Consider the following 18,496-nt stretch of genomic DNA (forward strand, 5'->3'; position numbering starts at 1 on the left):
AAAGTGCAACCTAGATATCTGTCTAACTTGCACCAGGTGCAACTCGATTTTTGAATGGGTAAAAACTGAATAAAACATCTAAATAATTTCATATTTCTTACATTAAATATTGCAATAAAAGCAGTACAACTGGAATTTGGCTGGTGCAACTAGATTTTTTATCTTAGGTTGCACCTGGTGCAAGTAGGTTAACATCTCTTAAATAGAGCCCTGATCTAGCACATCAGTCATGCCGATCTGCTCCATCAATCGCAGTGATGGTGAAGAGCAAGGTACTTACAGTGTATACATGATGACTCCACATGCCCACCTGTAACAAGACAAAGTACAGGTGTTATTACTGGATACAAACAACTCTCTGACTACTGACAGTCAAGGAATAAGTGACCTGTTAGACAGGGACGGATACAGCTTTTTGTAGAAAGGGGGGAGCATACTATTGAGAAAAGGGAGGGTGCACAGGTCATTTTCACTGGTGAGTTTCAATGGTCATTTAAGAAACTTTCAGGACAAAGGCCTGCACACACCCCACCCCACCCTTCTGGATCTGCCTATGATACATTCTGCTGCTCAACAGGACTGCTATAGCACTCAGGTTTTACACCACTTTTAGCAATATTCCAGCAATATCATGGCAGGGGACTCCAGAAATGGGCTTCACACATTGTCCCCCAAATTAGGAATCGAACTCGGGTCTTCGTTGTGACAAGCGAACACTTTAACCACTAGGCTACCACACCAACCGAATAATAATGAACTATTGTGCACACCGTTCTTCTACACAACATTTTTTCAATTCAAGCGAACACTTTAACCACTAGGCTACCACACCAACCGAAGAATAACGTTAACGAGGGTTGGTTATGAGATTACTGTCCATCAAACTTTCCAGACCTGTAACTACCATGTAAGACTTCTCTGACTGATGATCAGATAAACTCTGTGCATGTCACATCACCTTTCTCATTAGCCTATCAGCATCAAGGCTTCAAAATTCGGAGTTTTTGAAATATAACATGTGTGAGTCAATAACGGTTCCAGTGAGCAATGTAGTTAATTGCTTAAAATAACAGAGAAAATTTAAAATAATGGAGAAGACTGTGCTCACAATTTCATCAAACTATCCCCTAAAATATACATGTTCAGTCTATATCACAGATCAATGTCTGAGAGCCATGGCATCAGCCCCTAGAGGTGAACAGTCCAGGAAATAGTCATGTTCTGTGAGGGTATTCCTTTGTAGGATCAAAATTTGAAACAGGTGCTGCAAAAATTACACTGAATGTTTTCTTGAAAGAAGACAAGAATGCATGGATCCTCCATTTAGACTTTGCAGTAAAAGTTACTATTCATCTGTTCAGACTTTCGAAAGGAGAAAATTTCAGACATTAACACAGATATATCAAACTAGAGCAAATGCCGGACTTCATGAAATGGACAAGGTTAGTAACACTGTTCAAGACTTACATGTCTACTTCCTTGCCGTACCCTGGCACGTTGTCGTACATGGACACTGAGAGAACCTCCGGTGCCAGGTAGCCAGGGGTACCACACAACTCTGAAACAGACGAGTAGGTCAGTCACAACAGAGGACACAGCCATTGATGACTCCCCATGGACACCAGACATTCATGACTCTCCATGGCAACCAGACATTCACGACTCTCCATGGACACCAGACATTCAGGACTCTCCATGGACATCAGACATTCATGACTCTCCATGGACATCAGACATTCAGGACTCTCCATGGACACCAGACATTCACGACTCTCCATGGACACCAGACATTCACGACTCTCCATGGAAACCAGACATTCACGACTCTCCATGGACACCAGACATTCAGGACTCTCCATAGACATCAGACATTCAGGACTCTCCATGGACATCAGACATTCAGGACTCTCCACGGACACCAGACATTCACGACTCTCCACGGACACCAGACATTCACGACTCTCCATGGACATCAGACATTCAGGACTCTCCATAGACATCAGACATTCAGGACTCTCCACGGACACCAGACATTCACGACTCTCCACGGACACCAGACATTCAGGACTCTCCATGGACATCAGACATTCAGGACTCTCCACGGACACCAGACATTCACGACTCTCCATGGACATCAGACATTCAGGACTCTCCATGGACATCAGACATTCAGGACTCTCCACGGACACCAGACATTCAGGACTCTCCACGGACACCAGACATTCACGACTCTCCATGGACATCAGACATTCAGGACTCTCCATGGACATCAGACATTCAGGACTCTCCACGGACACCAGACATTCACGACTCTCCACGGACACCAGACATTCAGCATACTCAATGGCAACCAATCATTCAGAATACTCAAAGGATAACAGACTTTCAGGACTCTCCATGGCAACCAAACATTCATTTTCCCCTTAGACACTAATAATGCTGCTATTCTGAGGCAGGCAATTCTGGACAAGGCAAACCATTTGCTGGTGGCACAAGGTAAGTGAGTGAGCGAATATGGTTTTACATCGCTTTTAGCAATACTCCAGCTCTAAGGTCACACATTCCACTAAGTCATGCATTCCATTGTCATTCACCTGTAGTTGGCATCATTCTTCCAGAAAGGCCTAAAGAAAATGAGTGTAGTTCCCAATACTGATTATATGCAAGCTGAATCACAGCAGCCGATAATAAATCTGGGCCAAGAAATCCAGTGATTGACGTTATGATGACGCATGTTGTCAATGCACACGATTTGTTTGTTTGTTTTTTAATGCCGCACTCAGCAATATTCCAGCTATAGAGCATCATTCAACGCAATTAGAATATGACAACATGTGTCAACTAAGTCAGCGGGGCTGACCACCCGATCTCGTTAGTCGCCTTTTACAACAAGCATGGGTTGATGAAAACTAATGGGCAAGGTTGAACACTGCTAACACTGTGTTAGCCAACTCTTTCAAGAAGCATGAGCAACTGTCTGCAAGTGTGTATTGTACATCATCAGCCTGCAATACTTCCCTATGTATTCACCAGCCTTACCTGTGAGTTCTTCAGCTGGAGCCAGTACTGTAGCAAAGCCAAAGTCAGACAGCTTCACATTCAGATTGTCATCCAGTAGAATGTTCTCTGGCTGAAGAAGACAGTTGACATGCTATACATATGTGCGCCAGCATCAAAGAGCCCACTTGTTTAGCACATACACACTGGTATAATGTTAACTGTGACACAGTGATTACGAAACATCAGCATGTAGTTTTTGTTACTGAAATACCTGACTCTTCAGAGTGAGTGAGTGAGTTTAGTTTTAAGCTATATGGCAGCGGTCTGTAAATAATCGAGTCAGGACCAGACAATCCAGCGATCAACAGCATGAGCATCGATCTGCGTCATTGGGAACCTATGACATGTATGTCAACCAAGCATGTATGTCAGCGAGCCTGACCACCCGATCCCATTAGTCGCCTCTTACGACAAGCATGGGTTACTGAAGATCAATATTCTAACCCGGACCTTCACGGGTGACTCTTCAGGAGTTTACCTGCAATGTGTGTTAGCTGTCTCAGTGTAAAAGTTCATCCTTTTGACAATCTAACAGATATATAAATACACTGAAACATATCCATTTTTTGAAAGTTTTAAAATAATTTTGCCATTATCATTGTTTGAGCAGATATAATGGGAATGGGTGAGTGTTGCTGTATTCAACAGCAATATTTAAGCAATATGGTTGGGTTGTTGTTTAACGCAGCACTCAGCAATATTCCAGCTATATGTCTGTGGTCTGTAAATAATCAAATCAAGTCTGGACCAGACAATCTAGTGATCAACATCATGAGTATCGATCTACACAATGGGGATGATTATCAATCCAGTCTGTGAGCCTGACCGTCCGATCTCATTAGCAGCCTCTTATGACAAGCATGGGTTGCTGAAGACCAATTCTAACCCGGATCTTCACAGGTAGAGACAAGCATGGGTTGCTGAAGACCAATTCTAACCCGGATCTTCACTGGTTTGAGCTATATGGAGTGTGAGTGGGTTTGAACAGTACTTTGAACATTTTTCAAGCCATGTCAAGAAGAAAGCTTATCCTGATCAGGCAAACCAGTGGTTGCTATAATGAACCTGAAGCTACTTTGTAAGGCTACTACGAGACACAAGTAACCAGGTCACCTTTTCAAACAAGCACACATTACTCAGAGCCCATTTTTTCTCCAGAATTGAAAGTGAGTGAATTACACCGCTTCTAGACACAAGAAATAGGTATCAGGAGAGTAAGTGTACCTTTAGATCGCGGTGTACGATGTTCTTGGAGTGGACGTACTCTACCGCGTCGAGTAGCTGGGTCATGATGATCCTGTACACACAGAAACGCAGTGACAACAACTTAATGTTTAGTAGACAATAGCAATAAATCAACTGAAGGTATTTTTCATACTTGTATCAAAGAGAATACCATGTTCTTTGTTTTTAAAGTCTCTGCGTTAAATTTGGAAGGAAAGCCAGACAGTGACATGTGCTGACAACCAAGAAATCATAAATAGCACGATTCGAGGATCTGAAGCCAGAAGATCCTGGAAGGTCAAAGGGAAATAACTCTGCATTGCAATTTGCAGTGCTTTACATGAACATGATGGAGAAAGTGTTAACGAATTGCAGAACGTACCGTGTCCTCTTCTCTGACATTGACACAACCTCTGTGAGGTAGTCGAACAGCTCCCCCTTCTTACAACTGAAACAGATCACAACGATCAGATGACTTGAACACATGCCACACAGTTAATAGAAATTGATGTATTCACTAAGGATGTATTCACTAAGGGTGTATTTAACATTCTCAGATGTCTATTTTTAGCCTAGGTCTGGAAAACAAATTTCCAGATTAGGGACCGTTCATAATTAATGGCTGGCGTGGTGATGATGATTTTTGTGGAGAAGCATGTACAATGTGAATACACCCCCACCTCCCTAAATTTTATGTATAAAGTAAGTGGACCCCCCCTGCATGTACAAAATCATTGACCCTCCCCTTCCTATAATTCTGAAGAATATTTATTTCATATACCTATGTACAAAATTGCTGAACACCCCCTTCCCCAAAGTACATGTGTACAAAATGAGTGACCCCCTCCCCCAAACAAAATGGGTGACCCTAACCCCTTTAAAATACTCCTCCTCTTCCCCTCCCTCTGAATGGCCCCTTAGAACAACAATTTCCACATTCAATGTTTATAGTTAATACCAAGGGAAACCAATATTTCAGTATTGTACGGCTGACTTTAATTTTACTAATAACATGGGCTTCACACATTATACCCATGTGGGGAATCAACAAACTAGACTGAATACATATAATTTTGATAGTAACAAATAAACACATTTAAATTGAAAAGGAGCCCCAGTGATATGGGAGATTCAGAACCTGAGGAAATCTAGACTTGCTTCATTCAGGGCTTTAGCATTGCAGGGCGGGCTAGGCAGCAGGGAAATAATGTGGTTCAGGGACCGTGAGACAGACTAGGAATCAAACCCGTGCCTCTGGAGTGAGGAGTGAACCCACGGCTGCCCCACTGTCCCGTTCTACAAGTAACCTGACACCAGTTGCTCACGCTGCCAAAACCTTGTAACCCAGAGCACAATCTCGTAGTTTGCTGATCTGTGTTTTGTGTGTGTATCAGTAATGAAAACAAGTTACTTTCAACAAAGGAATGGCACTATCCTACTAATAACTGTACAAGAAGAACTGCCGCTCATTCCTGCAATGACAACATTCCACTCCAGTGCAAGTAGGGGATGTCAGGTACCGTAATGCCTCTACACAGCACATTCACTACTGACAGACTAACTTTAGTCTGTCTCACAGTCCCTGGACCACATTATTTTCCCTACTGTCTAGTCCGCCCTGCAATGCTAAAGCCCTAAACGAAGCAAGTCTAGATTTCCTCAGGTTCCCTTCTCACTGGGGCTCCTTTTCAATATATATGGGTTTATTTGTTACTATCAAAATAATATATATTAAGAGACTAAGCATTAGTCTAAGACTAACCTCAAATTGTTGAAATAAAAAGGTTTTTTAACATGGTTCAAGGGAATGCTGACATTCTCAAGGAGCCCTAAGATTCTCTTCATTTTCAGAAACGGTTGGCTGGCTGAGTATGGTTATACGCCGTTTTTAGCAATATTCCAGCAATATCACGGCAGGGGACACCTGAAATGGGCTTCACAAGTTGTACCCATGTGGGGAATCGAACCTGGGTCTTCGGCGTGACGAGCCAACACTTTAACCACTAGGCTACCCCACCACCCCTTTCAGAAACGGGAGAAATCTAGACATGCCAAGGAATTGCTGACAGCTGCAGAAATTCTGGACATGTGTCTTTCATGAGTGACTGCTTGTATGAAAGATGAAGTTATAGTGTTCTCCAGGACGAGTCACAATCCTAAACAGCAACTGCACATGTGCAGCTGCAGGGTAGTGATGACCCTGAAGCATACATGTGCAGCTGCTCCCGCCAAGCTCCGTCACCACTGATGGAATGATAAACTTTCCTCATACAATAGCTTCCTCCTGGCTCCAAGCCAAGATCACTCTGCTTTGTAGGCAGTAGTCCACTGACACACATGGAGGGGATTGTTACAGATTCCGTATCATGTGTCTACACGACCTTAACTTTAATTACTCAAATAGTCTACCTGGCATTCCTCAGATATCACCAATACCAGACGATTTATCGGCAATGACAGTGTAACATTTTGAAGGTCAGGGATGTTAAACTGCTATCAGAGTTACTGCACTGAAAGTGCCTACCTACAGGTTGGATTGGTGATTAATGGTACATGCACACCATGTACACAACAATCTGCACACAAATATCTATTTGATAAATAGCATATATACTGGGGATTTATCTAGGATTCAAACTAAGTGCCCTTGCTAGGCTAAGTGAGCTACATGCTAATGTCCTAAATGACCCAAGTGTCCTTGGCAGTCCAAGTGCCCTTTGCAGGCTTAGTGCCCCAAGTGTCCTTGGTAGTCTAAGTGTTCTTTGTAGGCTTCGTGCCCCAAGTGTCCTTGGTAGTCTAAGTGTCCATTGCAGGCTTCGTGCCCCAAGTGTCCTTGGCAGTCCAAGTGCCCTTTGCAGGCTTCGTGCTCCAAGTGTCCTTGGTAGCCTAAGTGTCCTTTGTAGGCTTAGTGCCCCAAGTGTTTGGTAGTCTAAGTGTCCATTGCAGGCTTCGTGCCCCAAGTGTCCTTGGCAGTCCAAGTGCCCTTTGCAGGCTTCGTGCTCCAAGTGTCCTTGGTAGCCTAAGTGTCCTTTGTAGGCTTAGTGCCCCAAGTGTCCTTGGTAGTCTAAGTGTCCTTTGCAGGCTTAGTGCCCCAAGTGTCCTTGGCAGTCCAAGTGCCCTTTGCAGGCTTTGTGCCCCAAGTGTCCTTGGTAGTCTAAGTGTCCTTTGTAGGCTTAGTGCCCCAAGTGTCCTCGGTAGTCTAAGTGTCCTTTGCAGGCTTCGTGCCCCAAGTGTCCTTGGCAGTCCAAGAACCCTTTGCAGGCTTTGTGCCCCAAGTGTCCTTGGTAGTCTAAGTGTCCATTGCAGGCTTCGTGCCCCAAGTGTCCTTGGCAGTCCAAATGCCCTTTGCAGGCTTCGTGCCCCAAGTGTCCTTGGTAGTCTAAGTGTCCTTTGTAGGCTTAGTGCCCTTGGTAGTCTAAGTGCCCTTTGCAGGCTTAGTGCCCCAAGTGTCCTTGGTAGTCTAAGTGTCCTTTGCAGGCTTTGTGCCCCAAGTGTCCTTGGTAGTCTAAGTGCCCTTTGCAGGCCTAGTGCCCCAAGTGTCCTTGGTAGTCTAAGTGTCCTTTGCAGGCTGCGTGTACCCAAGTGTCCTTGGTACTCTAAATGTCCTTTGCAGGCTTCGTGCCCCAAGTGTCCTTGGTAGTCTAAGTGTCCTTTGCAGGCTTAGTGCCCCAATTGTCCTTGGTAGTCTAAGTGTTCTTTGTAGGCTTAGTGCCCAAGTGTCCTTGGTAGTCTAAGTGTCCTTTGCAGGCTTAGTGCCCCAAGTGTCCTTGGTAGTCTAAGTGTCCTTTGTAGGCTTAGTGCCCCAAGTGTCCTTGGTAGTCTAAGTGTCCTTTGCAGGCTTAGTGCCCCAAGTGTCCTTGGTAGTCTAAGTGTCCTTTGCAGGCTTCGTGCCCCAAGTGTCCTTAGTAGTCTAAGTGCCCTTTGCAGGCTTCGTGCCCCAAGTGTCCTTGGTAGTCTAAGTGTCCTTTGTAGGCTTCATGCCCCAAGTGTCCTTGGTAGTCTAAGTGCCCTTTGCAGGCTTCGTGCCCCAAGTGTCCTTGGTAGTCTAAGTGTCCTTTGCAGGCTTAGTGCCCCAAGTGTCCTTGGTAGTCTAAGTGTTCTTTGTAGGCTTAGTGCCCCAATTGTCCTTGGTAGTCTAAGTGTCCTTTGTAGGCTTAGTGCCCCAAGTGTCCTCGGTAGTCTAAGTGTCCTTTGCAGGCTTCGTGCCCCAAGTGTCCTTGGTAGTCTAAGTGCCCTTTGCAGGCTTAGTGCCCCAAGTGTCCTTGGTAGCCTAAGTGCCCTTTGCAGGCTTAGTGCCCCAAGTGCCCTTGGTAGGCTAAAAGTCCTAAGTGACCTGTATGCCCTATGTAGGCTGATTATCCCAAGTGTCCTGCTGGTTAAAATTACTGTATATTCCCGTGTATAAGGGACCCCTTGTAGAAACCTTCCAAATCAATGCTGATTTATATACCATCTTTAACGCGACCCTGAACGAAATGCATCATCAAAACAATCACAATCCTCATATATGTAATAAAAACATGCTTGTATCCCAATATTTTCTTGTAAGATTCTTGCCCGCTTTGACTGACTGACTGAGTTTAGTTTTACGCCGCTTTTAGCAATATTCCAGCAACATCACGGCTGGGGACACCTGAAATGGGCTTCACACATTGTACCCATGTGGGGATTCGAACCCGGGTCTTCAGCATGACGAGCCAACGCTTTAACCACTAGGCTACCCCACCGCCCTTGCCCACTTTGAAGTCCAGCTCATGGCACCGGTGCAACACCAAATTGTAACAGTAAAGAAATGTTCACTTAACTATTGAAGCAAGTCATAATAGACAGTCTATTTCCTGTAATTAATCACCCAATTATCTATGTTTCAATCTAATAGTTGTGTTTCACAAACAATGAAAAGGTTATATACCAAACCATTTCTTGGAACAGTAATTGCAATGTGAAGTTGGACTGTCAACTGTATTAGTGGGTGTCCAGTGCTAGTGGACATTGCAAGTCGAAACAAAACGTAAGATCTTCGATCCCATGCATTAGGCAGTCCCCCTTCAAAACCCTCTAATACTTTCTAGGTATGAGTGTGTGTGAGTGAGTTTGATTTTACGCCGCTTTTAGCAATATTCCAGCAACATCACGGCAGGGGACACCAGAAATGGGCTTCACACAATGTACCCATGTTGGGATTCGAACCCGGGTCTTTGGCGTGACAAGCCAATGCTTTAACCACTAGACTACCCCACCGCCCCCTTTCTAGGTATGAAAAACTCCTTATATGTGGTGGTATAGGGTAATGGTTTTTGGTATTTTGTTTAGTGGACTAGCAGATTTTCACAGACTAATGTATGAATCTTTGTCTACATGAGTTGTCTGTAACAGTTTCATATTTGAAGAAATACCATCAACACCAGAAAATAGTCAGCTTCGATCATTTGATTAAACTGATTTTATCAGGTGCAAAAGCAAAGTTGAGGTTACTGAATCACTGACAACACCTGGTATGAGCATACAATTTCTTCTTGAAATTCTAGTTATTATAAGAATAACTATAGATTTAGCCTTTTAAAATACGCTTTTTCTCTCTGTTTGCCTGACAGAAAATAAGCGTAAAATCCTACCCCAAACAGTGATACCCACTGGTAGAAACAAACTGATGATTGATACTTACAGTTCAAACACCAGGAAGATAAATGTAGGTGTCTCGAACACATCATGGAGCTCAACTGAAACAAGAGAAAAACCACATTTACAAGGGCGCGATGGGGGGGAACCATGTGTCAATAGTGTGTGCAGTATGAGAGACAATGATATTTCTGATACCTGGGTGTCTGTGAGCATAACAAACTTACTTATCTCATGATTTCTGCAAGTCTGACTTTAAACTTACTAACATATGGGTGTGACAATGGCCTTACTGATATGTGGGTGTCCATTAATGAGACCTTGAACTTACTAATATGTGGGTGTCTATTAATACGACCTTGAACTTACTGATATGTGGGTGTCTATTAATAAGACCTTGAACTTACTAATATATGGGTGTCTGTTAATAAGACCTTGAACTTTCTGATATGTGGGTGTCTGTTAATACGACCTTGAACTTACTAATATGTTGGTGTCTGTTAATATGACCTTGAACTTACTGATATGTGGGTGTCCGTTAATATGACCTTGAACTTACTGATATGTGGGTGTCTGTTAATATGACCTTGAACTTACTGATATGTGAGTGTCTGTTAATATGACCTTGAACTTACTGATATGTGAGTGTCCATTAATATGACCTTGAACTTACTAATATGTGAGTGTCTGTTAATATGAGCTTGAACTTACTAATATGTGAGTGTCCGTTAATATGACCTTGAACTTACTGATATGAGTGTCCGTTAATATGACCTTGAACTTACTAATATGTGAGTGTCCGTTAATATGACCTTGAACTTACTGATATGTGAGTGTCCGTTAATATGACCTTGAACTTACTAATATGTGAGTGTCTGTTAATATGACCTTGAACTTACTGATATGTGGGTGTCTGTTAATATGACCTTGAACTTACTGAAAAATGAGCGTCCAATAATATGACCTGGAACTTACTGATATTAGAGTGTCCGTTGATATGACCTTGAACTTACTAATATGTGGTTGTCTGCTATTGTGACCTTGAACTATGTCTGTAAATATGATCATGAACTTACTGATATGTGCATATCCCTGACTTTTACAATGAACTTTGGAAGATGTGTGCATCTGTTGACTTCAACAATGAACCTACTGATATGTGGGTGTCCGGGCACACATGCGCAGGATGTTGATCTCCCGAGAGGTGTCGCGTCTCAGCTGTTCCACCTGGTGTTCCTCCCCCTTCTCCCCGCTGATGTCGATGATCTTGACAGCGTACTCTGTCCCTGATGCCTTCTCCACACATCGTCTCACTGTGCTCGACACACCCCTGGAGAAATACAAATAAACAGTCAACTAGTGACTTCATGTTTTGTGATAACCCAATAAACCTTCTTCCAGGGATTTCATGGTCTGTTGGGGCGGTGGGGTAGCCTAGTGGTTAAAGCGTTGGCTCGTCACGCCGAAGAACCGGGTTCAAATCCCAACATGGGTAAAATGTGTGAAACCCATTTCTGGTGTCCCCCACCCCGATGTTGCTGGAATATTGCTAAAAGCGGCGTAAAACCAAAACTCAGTCAGTCAGTCATGGTCTGTTAGTACTGTACCCGTGACAATCCAAGACTGGAATCAGAGATGGTACCTACATGTGGTAGCTAAACCAAGGTTTTGTATGTGAAAAAGCAAACATTGACAACTGAACTATCACACTACAACCATGTTGCCATGGAAACCTAGTACATAACTGCCATCCATGGCAAAAACCCCTTGAGAACTATAATGTCAGACCCGATTTTAGCACATTGAAAATTAGAGATTGGAAACTCAGCACATGTCCCTAAAATAATATTTGTATCAATGCAACATGAAACAGAAAAGTTGTTTTTATTTCATTTTGAATATGCATTCTTTGGACACTTTTTACTCTTAAAGTATTGCTTTGGTTAGCCAGAAACATATGGGCCAACAGGCTCCCTAGAAAAGCATTAAGGGATTAAGGTACTTTAAGGTGTGTACCACAAGGAATTTCCTTGGGATGTGGTAATACATGACTTCATTTCTGTGTTTTTAAATAAGAGGACTATTATCTATAATCTAGACTGCTAAATTAGTTGAAATCAACCTGCTAGCTTGAGGTCAACTGACATTTTTTGAAGGATAATTAAATTTGGCCAACAGAAATGCCTCGGATGGTCAAACAAAAACAGCAACATTGCATCTGTGAGTCATGAAGCAGTCATAAAATCAGCATTATTTAAGTCAAGCAAACATTGATTAAACTGAATCACCTGCACTGGCCAAGAAGGTGAGGTGAGGTGAAATTGGGTTTTACGTCGTGCTTGAGAATATTTCGCTCATATGACGACGTGCATGCATGTGTATGTGTATGTGTGGCTGCTTGTACTAGCCCAGACTTAAGCTGGTTTTATAGTGCTAGCCCACTGAGATACCATGCCGCAGTGAAGCATGAATACCCCACTCAGACACATTATACTGACTCCGAGCCGACCAGTCCTTGTTGTACCCATTAATGCCGAGCGCCAGGCAGGGACCAACAAGTACCATATTTTAACGTCTTTTGGTATGACGCGGCCAGGGATCGAACCCGCAACCTTCCGCTCTCCGGGCGGACGCTCTAACCACTACACCACGGAGGCGGTTAACAGCAAAAAAACTACTGCACATCATACATTCAAATAATACTTTCCTAATTTTTTTCATACCACACAATATATTCTTATGCCTCTACGTATCAGTTTATATGTTATAAATATAAGTATAATCAACACAACACACTATTTACTCGGTCATACAGACCCTGAAACAAATATATCCAAGAAAGTCCATGCAAGTCTAGAATTTGTGGCAAGTAGATTTCCAGTTTCAGGGCTCCTTTTCATTATATTTTAGAAGGTGGCAGGGAAAGATGATGATTATAAGGTGGGTAACCTATATTGTTCTGGGGGGTTATGGGTGGGGGTGGGGGTGTCAGCAATTTTGTACATAAAAGGGTCACATACTCTGTACATAAATTTTGGGGGTGTCATTCACATTATACATGGTTCTCCATAAAAATCATCATCAACCACCCCACCTAGCCATAAATTATGAACGGTCCCTTAACTATGAAAAAGACTGACTGAGTTTGGTTTTACGCCGCTTTTAGCAATATTCCATCAACATCACGGCGGGGGACACCAGAAATGGGCTTCACACATGGGCTTGTACCCATGTGGGGATTCGAACCCGGGTCTTCGGTGTGACGAGCCAACGCTTTAACCATTAGGCTACCCCACCGCCCCAACTATGAAAAAGAGTTCCATAAAGCCCTAAATAGAGATAGGCAGAAAGGAAGCTTTCTGTCATCAGAAACAAAATATTAAATCTGAAAGACATATATAAGTCACTTTCTCTGAAAGAATATGAATGTCAACAAGTTGGCAAAGTTTCATTTACACAGCTTCAGTAGTCCCTAAGTAAATTTGTCCCCAGTTTTCATTGCGGAGACCAAGCACTCAGTAGGACAGTAATGTTTTCAACAAATAGGTAAGAAGAACGATTTGAACTCAGTCTTGTCCAATATCTCTTAGATCAGCATGTAAACTTTCAGTCTAGTAACTTCAGTAGTCTCTGAGAAAACCCGTCCTCATTACATCCAATATGAACTAAGTTGCAAACCATGGATCAAGGGTGATAACTCTGTATCTTTTGTTTGTAAATGTTTGTAACTATATCCCACACCCAACTTTGTAATGGGAGATAACAATATTTGACAATGAGCACATGAGGCGATATCAAGTGCTGTGTCACGTGACCCACAGTAGCATTACACAACACTGATGCATAAACAAGCCCTCCGAGTTGCATACATTAACCAAGTTCTCTCCTGCCCCATAAACACACTTTCATCTCCACCAGGTTCTAAATCCTCTCTGGCTGGATTGCTGGCAAGTTTTCACGTACTTCAGATTTTTTCTAACAAATCTAGCTCTTGGTTCAGGTGTACCTCATGGTAGACTAATGTATAGTATTTAAATATATTTAGAGAAATTTTATAGAAATGAATAATTCCATTTAAAGTGAAAAAAGCTCCTGCGAGATGTGAGATTCTGGAGAAAAGTGTAGAAAGGTTGGGCAGGAGGGACAATGATGTGGTTGAGGAACTGGAGACAGGCTCTTACAGTACAGAGATAGGAGGAGTCAGTCCTCCAGATTGATCCACCAGCTGGTGGAGGTGTGTTTAGTCTCTGTCTAGGAGTGCAGCAGATGCTGTGTTGTCAGCACTAAACAACCCTGTTGTACTTGTTGCAAGGCTTATACTCCCGTCCTATCCAACCAAGTCACCGGGATCCTCATATATGTTTCTGATAGCCAAAGCAAATACAGGGACTGCGCTCAGCAATATTCCAGCTATATGGCAGTGGTCTGTAAATAATCAAGTCTCGACCAGACAATCTAGTGATCAACAGCATGAACATCGATTTACACAGTTATGATACAATGACATGTGTCAACCAAGTCAGCAATCCTGACCACCCAATCCTGTTAGTTAGCCTCTTACGACAAGCATGGGTTACTGAAGATCAATTCTAATCCGGATCTTCACGGGCCGATGATGATGATGATGGACACTGGTAGTGCCAGCTCACCTATTGATGCTCACTGCACTACGGTATTATCCCTTTAATGGATCAATGTTCACTTGAAATTTATTTACAGCTCCTCAGGCTGTTTTCAAGCTATTCCTACCAGGTACCCATTCACTGCCAGGTGAGCAGACCTACATAAAACTGGGAGTGCCAATAAACTTGACCACTCCTTTAATTAGGTCTCCTGATACGTAAAGCATCAGTAGGTAGCTAAGGACCTAATCTGACCCGGAATCCTTAAACTTTAGTGCACTGATATGATTAAACAGGCTATGACACTCTCAAGAGGTACCATAGATATGATACACATAAATCAATTGATTACTAAACATTTGGTCGAAGTTTGTTTGTTTTTTATATCAAAAAGGAATAAATTAAATTTTTAATTTCTTTTGTAATAACGGTAAAAAGACCTTTTACAGCTGTCAACATGGTTCACAAACAGATGCTTCTGGTGTCCCCCGCCGTGACATTGATGGAATATTGCTAAACGCAGCGTAAACCCATACTCACTCACTCACCTCATTCACTCAACCACTCACTCACCCATCCACCTCACTCACTCACTCACCCACCTCACTCACTCACCTCATTCACTCAACCACTCACTCACCCACCCACCCACCTCACTCACTCACTCACCCACCTCACTCACTCACAGACAGACACTTGGTAGGGCTTTGCATATTGTGTATTTCATCAGGTACAGAATACAAAACAAGGAACCACCTAAAATTATTGTTATTGTGTAGGATGTGAGGCTGGTCATTTGGCAGGGAGATGACAGGAATGAGAATCTTCCAATTGATTTATTACTGCCTAGCTGAGGCAGTAAGCAGGCCAGGTATCAGTGACACTGGATCAATCTGTATTCTGATCAGCCTACAGCTCCTACCCAAACACAGGAACTAGGACAGTCAACCTGGCACTAACTGAAATTTTGTCCACAGTTATGTCAAGCAATATTCCATGTTATCAGCCCTGTGAGCATCACACTATGGAGATAACTGACTTTAATCAAGTCCATTGAGGCCAGCAGAACATAGAACCAAACACAAACTATCAACAAACTTGACCGAATTTCACCAGATGGCTTGACCTAGATATTTAACCGACTTTCCTCTGGCTGTGCACATAACTCCCAACAGTAGTTTATTGTGAGCAGCTGGGGTCGAGTGAGAACATTGTACTAGGACGCCATTCACACTGGAGACTATTTCTACCCACCAGAATGTGATATTAAACCAGGGTCCACTTTAGATTCATGTAATAGTATTCATGTGTTTACTGAGGCACTTCCTGGGTCTAAGTTATAATGCACACTCTTAGCATTTTTGTTGTTTTTCTTTGTCGTTAAATGACGGTTTTAGGGTTTGTCATCCTAAAAAAAAGTTTTTTTCCTTCATTGTTATGATGTTTGTTGTTTTGTTGTTTAATGCCGCACTCAGCAATATTCTAACTATATGGTGGCGGTCTGTAAACAATCGAGTCTGGACCAGACAACAGACAACCAGAGATCAACAGCATGAGCATTGATATACGCAACTAGGATATGATGACTTGCGTCAACTAAGTCAGCGAGTCTGAACACCCGATCCTATTAATGGCCTCTTACAACAAGTATGGGTTACTGAAGATCAATTCTAGCCCGGATCTTCATGGATTACACACTCTTCGCAAATTTAATTCAAGTTATTGAAACATATAAGGTCAATGCCAGTCTTGATTATGGGTAAACTAGTGATAAAGGTTATATGAATGGATGACACCAGGTGTTCGGTAACAGGGTAGGGACGCTCTGATCTATCATCTGCTAAAATTGTATAACATTAGACATATCAGTGTAGCTTGGCAAATATATACAATTACACTGATGTTGAGATCCTCTCATTCCAAACACACATTATTAGATTTAATTTACCCCAGGGTGGGGTTTAGTGTAAAGTATGAAATGGATTAGTGGAATGGAATTTGGAATGAGAAAATGTGAAGTATTCTTTTCTCTTGCTGTAAAAAACAGTTGTACAGACTATATTGATGCAATAATGTGCATTACACTGACAATTTGTATCATGACGTATGAAAATATCAAAATAACCAGAATATATATTTTGTGTTTCACATTTTTTTGCTGTGCCTCATTACAGCATCATAAAATCATTAGATTACGGTACTGTGCAGAATAAACAGTTTTCTGGCCAATGGCACATCTTCCTGAGCACTGGTGTGGGCGATGGCAGACGTGAGAAGCTCACAGCCAGATCCATTATCTCCTCTGCCATATATTGGTGACAGCTGTTTATAAACTGTCTCAGTATACTGCATTGCAGACTTATTTGTACTCAGGATATGGTCCATTTGTCCAGATCAAAATTCATTGACAAATTCCAGTCAAAACCCCATTCCATACTTTACCTATACCCAAGATGGCCGATAGGGTACAGTCAATTGAAAGGGCGATGAGACTTGGCAAGTCTGAGTCACAGTCCCACTTTCACCTGGCATGTCATGCAGGTAATCATCTGATTAGTAAAGCGTTGAAGTGCCACAGGTGAGGCTAGAGCACCATTTGACAGAACAAAGTCCCTGTCAGGCTCCACAATACATCTCCACATGAGGCAAACACAATCAGGTCCCTGATGGGTTCGAGAACAGAGGCATATGGGGCCAATCAAGGACTACTCCATTACATGTACATCTGTCGCAATTGATGTTGATCACTGGATTTTCTGGTCCAAACTGATTTATATACAGAATATAGCTGGAATATTGCTGAGTGCTGCATTAAATTAGAAACACATTTTTTGTCAGAATTATTCCAAATACAATAATCTGTGATAATCAAAACTAGAGATATTACTAGAGACAAAAAATACAATATTGCATCAACAATTGACATGAAAATATCCCAGTCTTTGCCATGACGCAGAAAACCTGCGTATTTGACTCACAAACTATTTCAAATATGCAGTGAATTTATAAGCGTGCATCATTGTTGATGCAATGCTACTGGGCCCTGGGTTCAGATAATCTAAACTTCTGAAACTAAATGTTTGCCAGTTAACTGCTCTGAGTGCTGATTAAATACCTGACCTGCCTCACTTTGTTTTGTTTTTCAATCACTGTTGATGTCTTGATGAAAGTTCTAAACTGAAGTTGACTCCCTAAAACATGTCCATGACTCCCCCTAATGACACTAGGGAGTCATGATGACTCCTAATTTTTCATGCCCAGAGCAAACACTGTAATAATCCATGTCACTACCAAAAATATTTAGGACATTTGGCTTGATAATCAGTATATGTCATAAAATGTGAATCATCTGGATATGTGAAGCGTACCCATCTCAGGACCAACTGATCCAAGATCAACATGAACGGTGATTATTTCCCAAATTACAGGTACTCCTCCTTGAACTCACCTGCCAATCATCTCCTCCATGAGGAACTTGTCCTGATGAGCTGCGAACTGGGACACACATTCATCCACCATTCCCATGATTCTAATCTAGTTGTTCCAACAATGAGGCAAAAGAATCACAGTACCATTATCTTAATCCAAGCTCTATCACTGTTCCATCATGGTACAGACAGTCAGAACCAGGATCTTGTCAAATCGACTCTAGCATATGACTACCACCAAGGTCGGTAGGTCCACAGATGCACATAATATTTCAAAGGCAAATCCTGGTCTCAACCAGTGACTGTTTAATCAGATAAGACAGTCATGAAACATTCAGAGAATCCCAACCACATGGTGTTCAATTAGTCCAAGTAAACTTGATACTTTGATCGGGACAGAGTATCCATCCCCAGACACATCCTTCAGTCAAGTGTCAGTATTATACTACCGTAACCAATCTGCCGGCAGGTAACAGTATTAACACACACCAGGTATACAACACACCTGTCAGTACAGGTCACGCCTAATTAGATTTACCTGTT

The 18,496-nt window shown here is 42.4% G+C and overlaps 1 protein-coding gene across 1 annotated transcript in view; it reads right to left on the bottom strand.

Moving 5' to 3' along the window:
• Positions 1–18,496, bottom strand: part of LOC124289263 (phosphorylase b kinase gamma catalytic chain, skeletal muscle/heart isoform-like) — a 37,970-nt gene that overhangs the window by 3,630 nt on the left and 15,844 nt on the right. Inside the window, exons 3-10 of the mRNA XM_046725870.1 lie at positions 11,057–11,233; positions 10,311–10,324; positions 9,950–10,004; positions 4,667–4,732; positions 4,285–4,357; positions 3,040–3,130; positions 1,468–1,558; positions 281–310 (exon numbers count right to left, since the gene is read on the bottom strand). Of these exons, the coding sequence (XP_046581826.1) occupies positions 281–310; positions 1,468–1,558; positions 3,040–3,130; positions 4,285–4,357; positions 4,667–4,732; positions 9,950–10,004; positions 10,311–10,324; positions 11,057–11,233 (597 nt within the window). The remainder of the gene's footprint in view (positions 1–280; positions 311–1,467; positions 1,559–3,039; positions 3,131–4,284; positions 4,358–4,666; positions 4,733–9,949; positions 10,005–10,310; positions 10,325–11,056; positions 11,234–18,496) is intronic.

The sequence above is a fragment of the Haliotis rubra genome, unplaced genomic scaffold, assembly GCF_003918875.1.
Source record: "Haliotis rubra isolate DU_JTF1 unplaced genomic scaffold, ASM391887v1 Scf438, whole genome shotgun sequence".
In the NCBI taxonomy this organism is placed as follows: Eukaryota; Metazoa; Mollusca; class Gastropoda; order Lepetellida; family Haliotidae; genus Haliotis; species Haliotis rubra.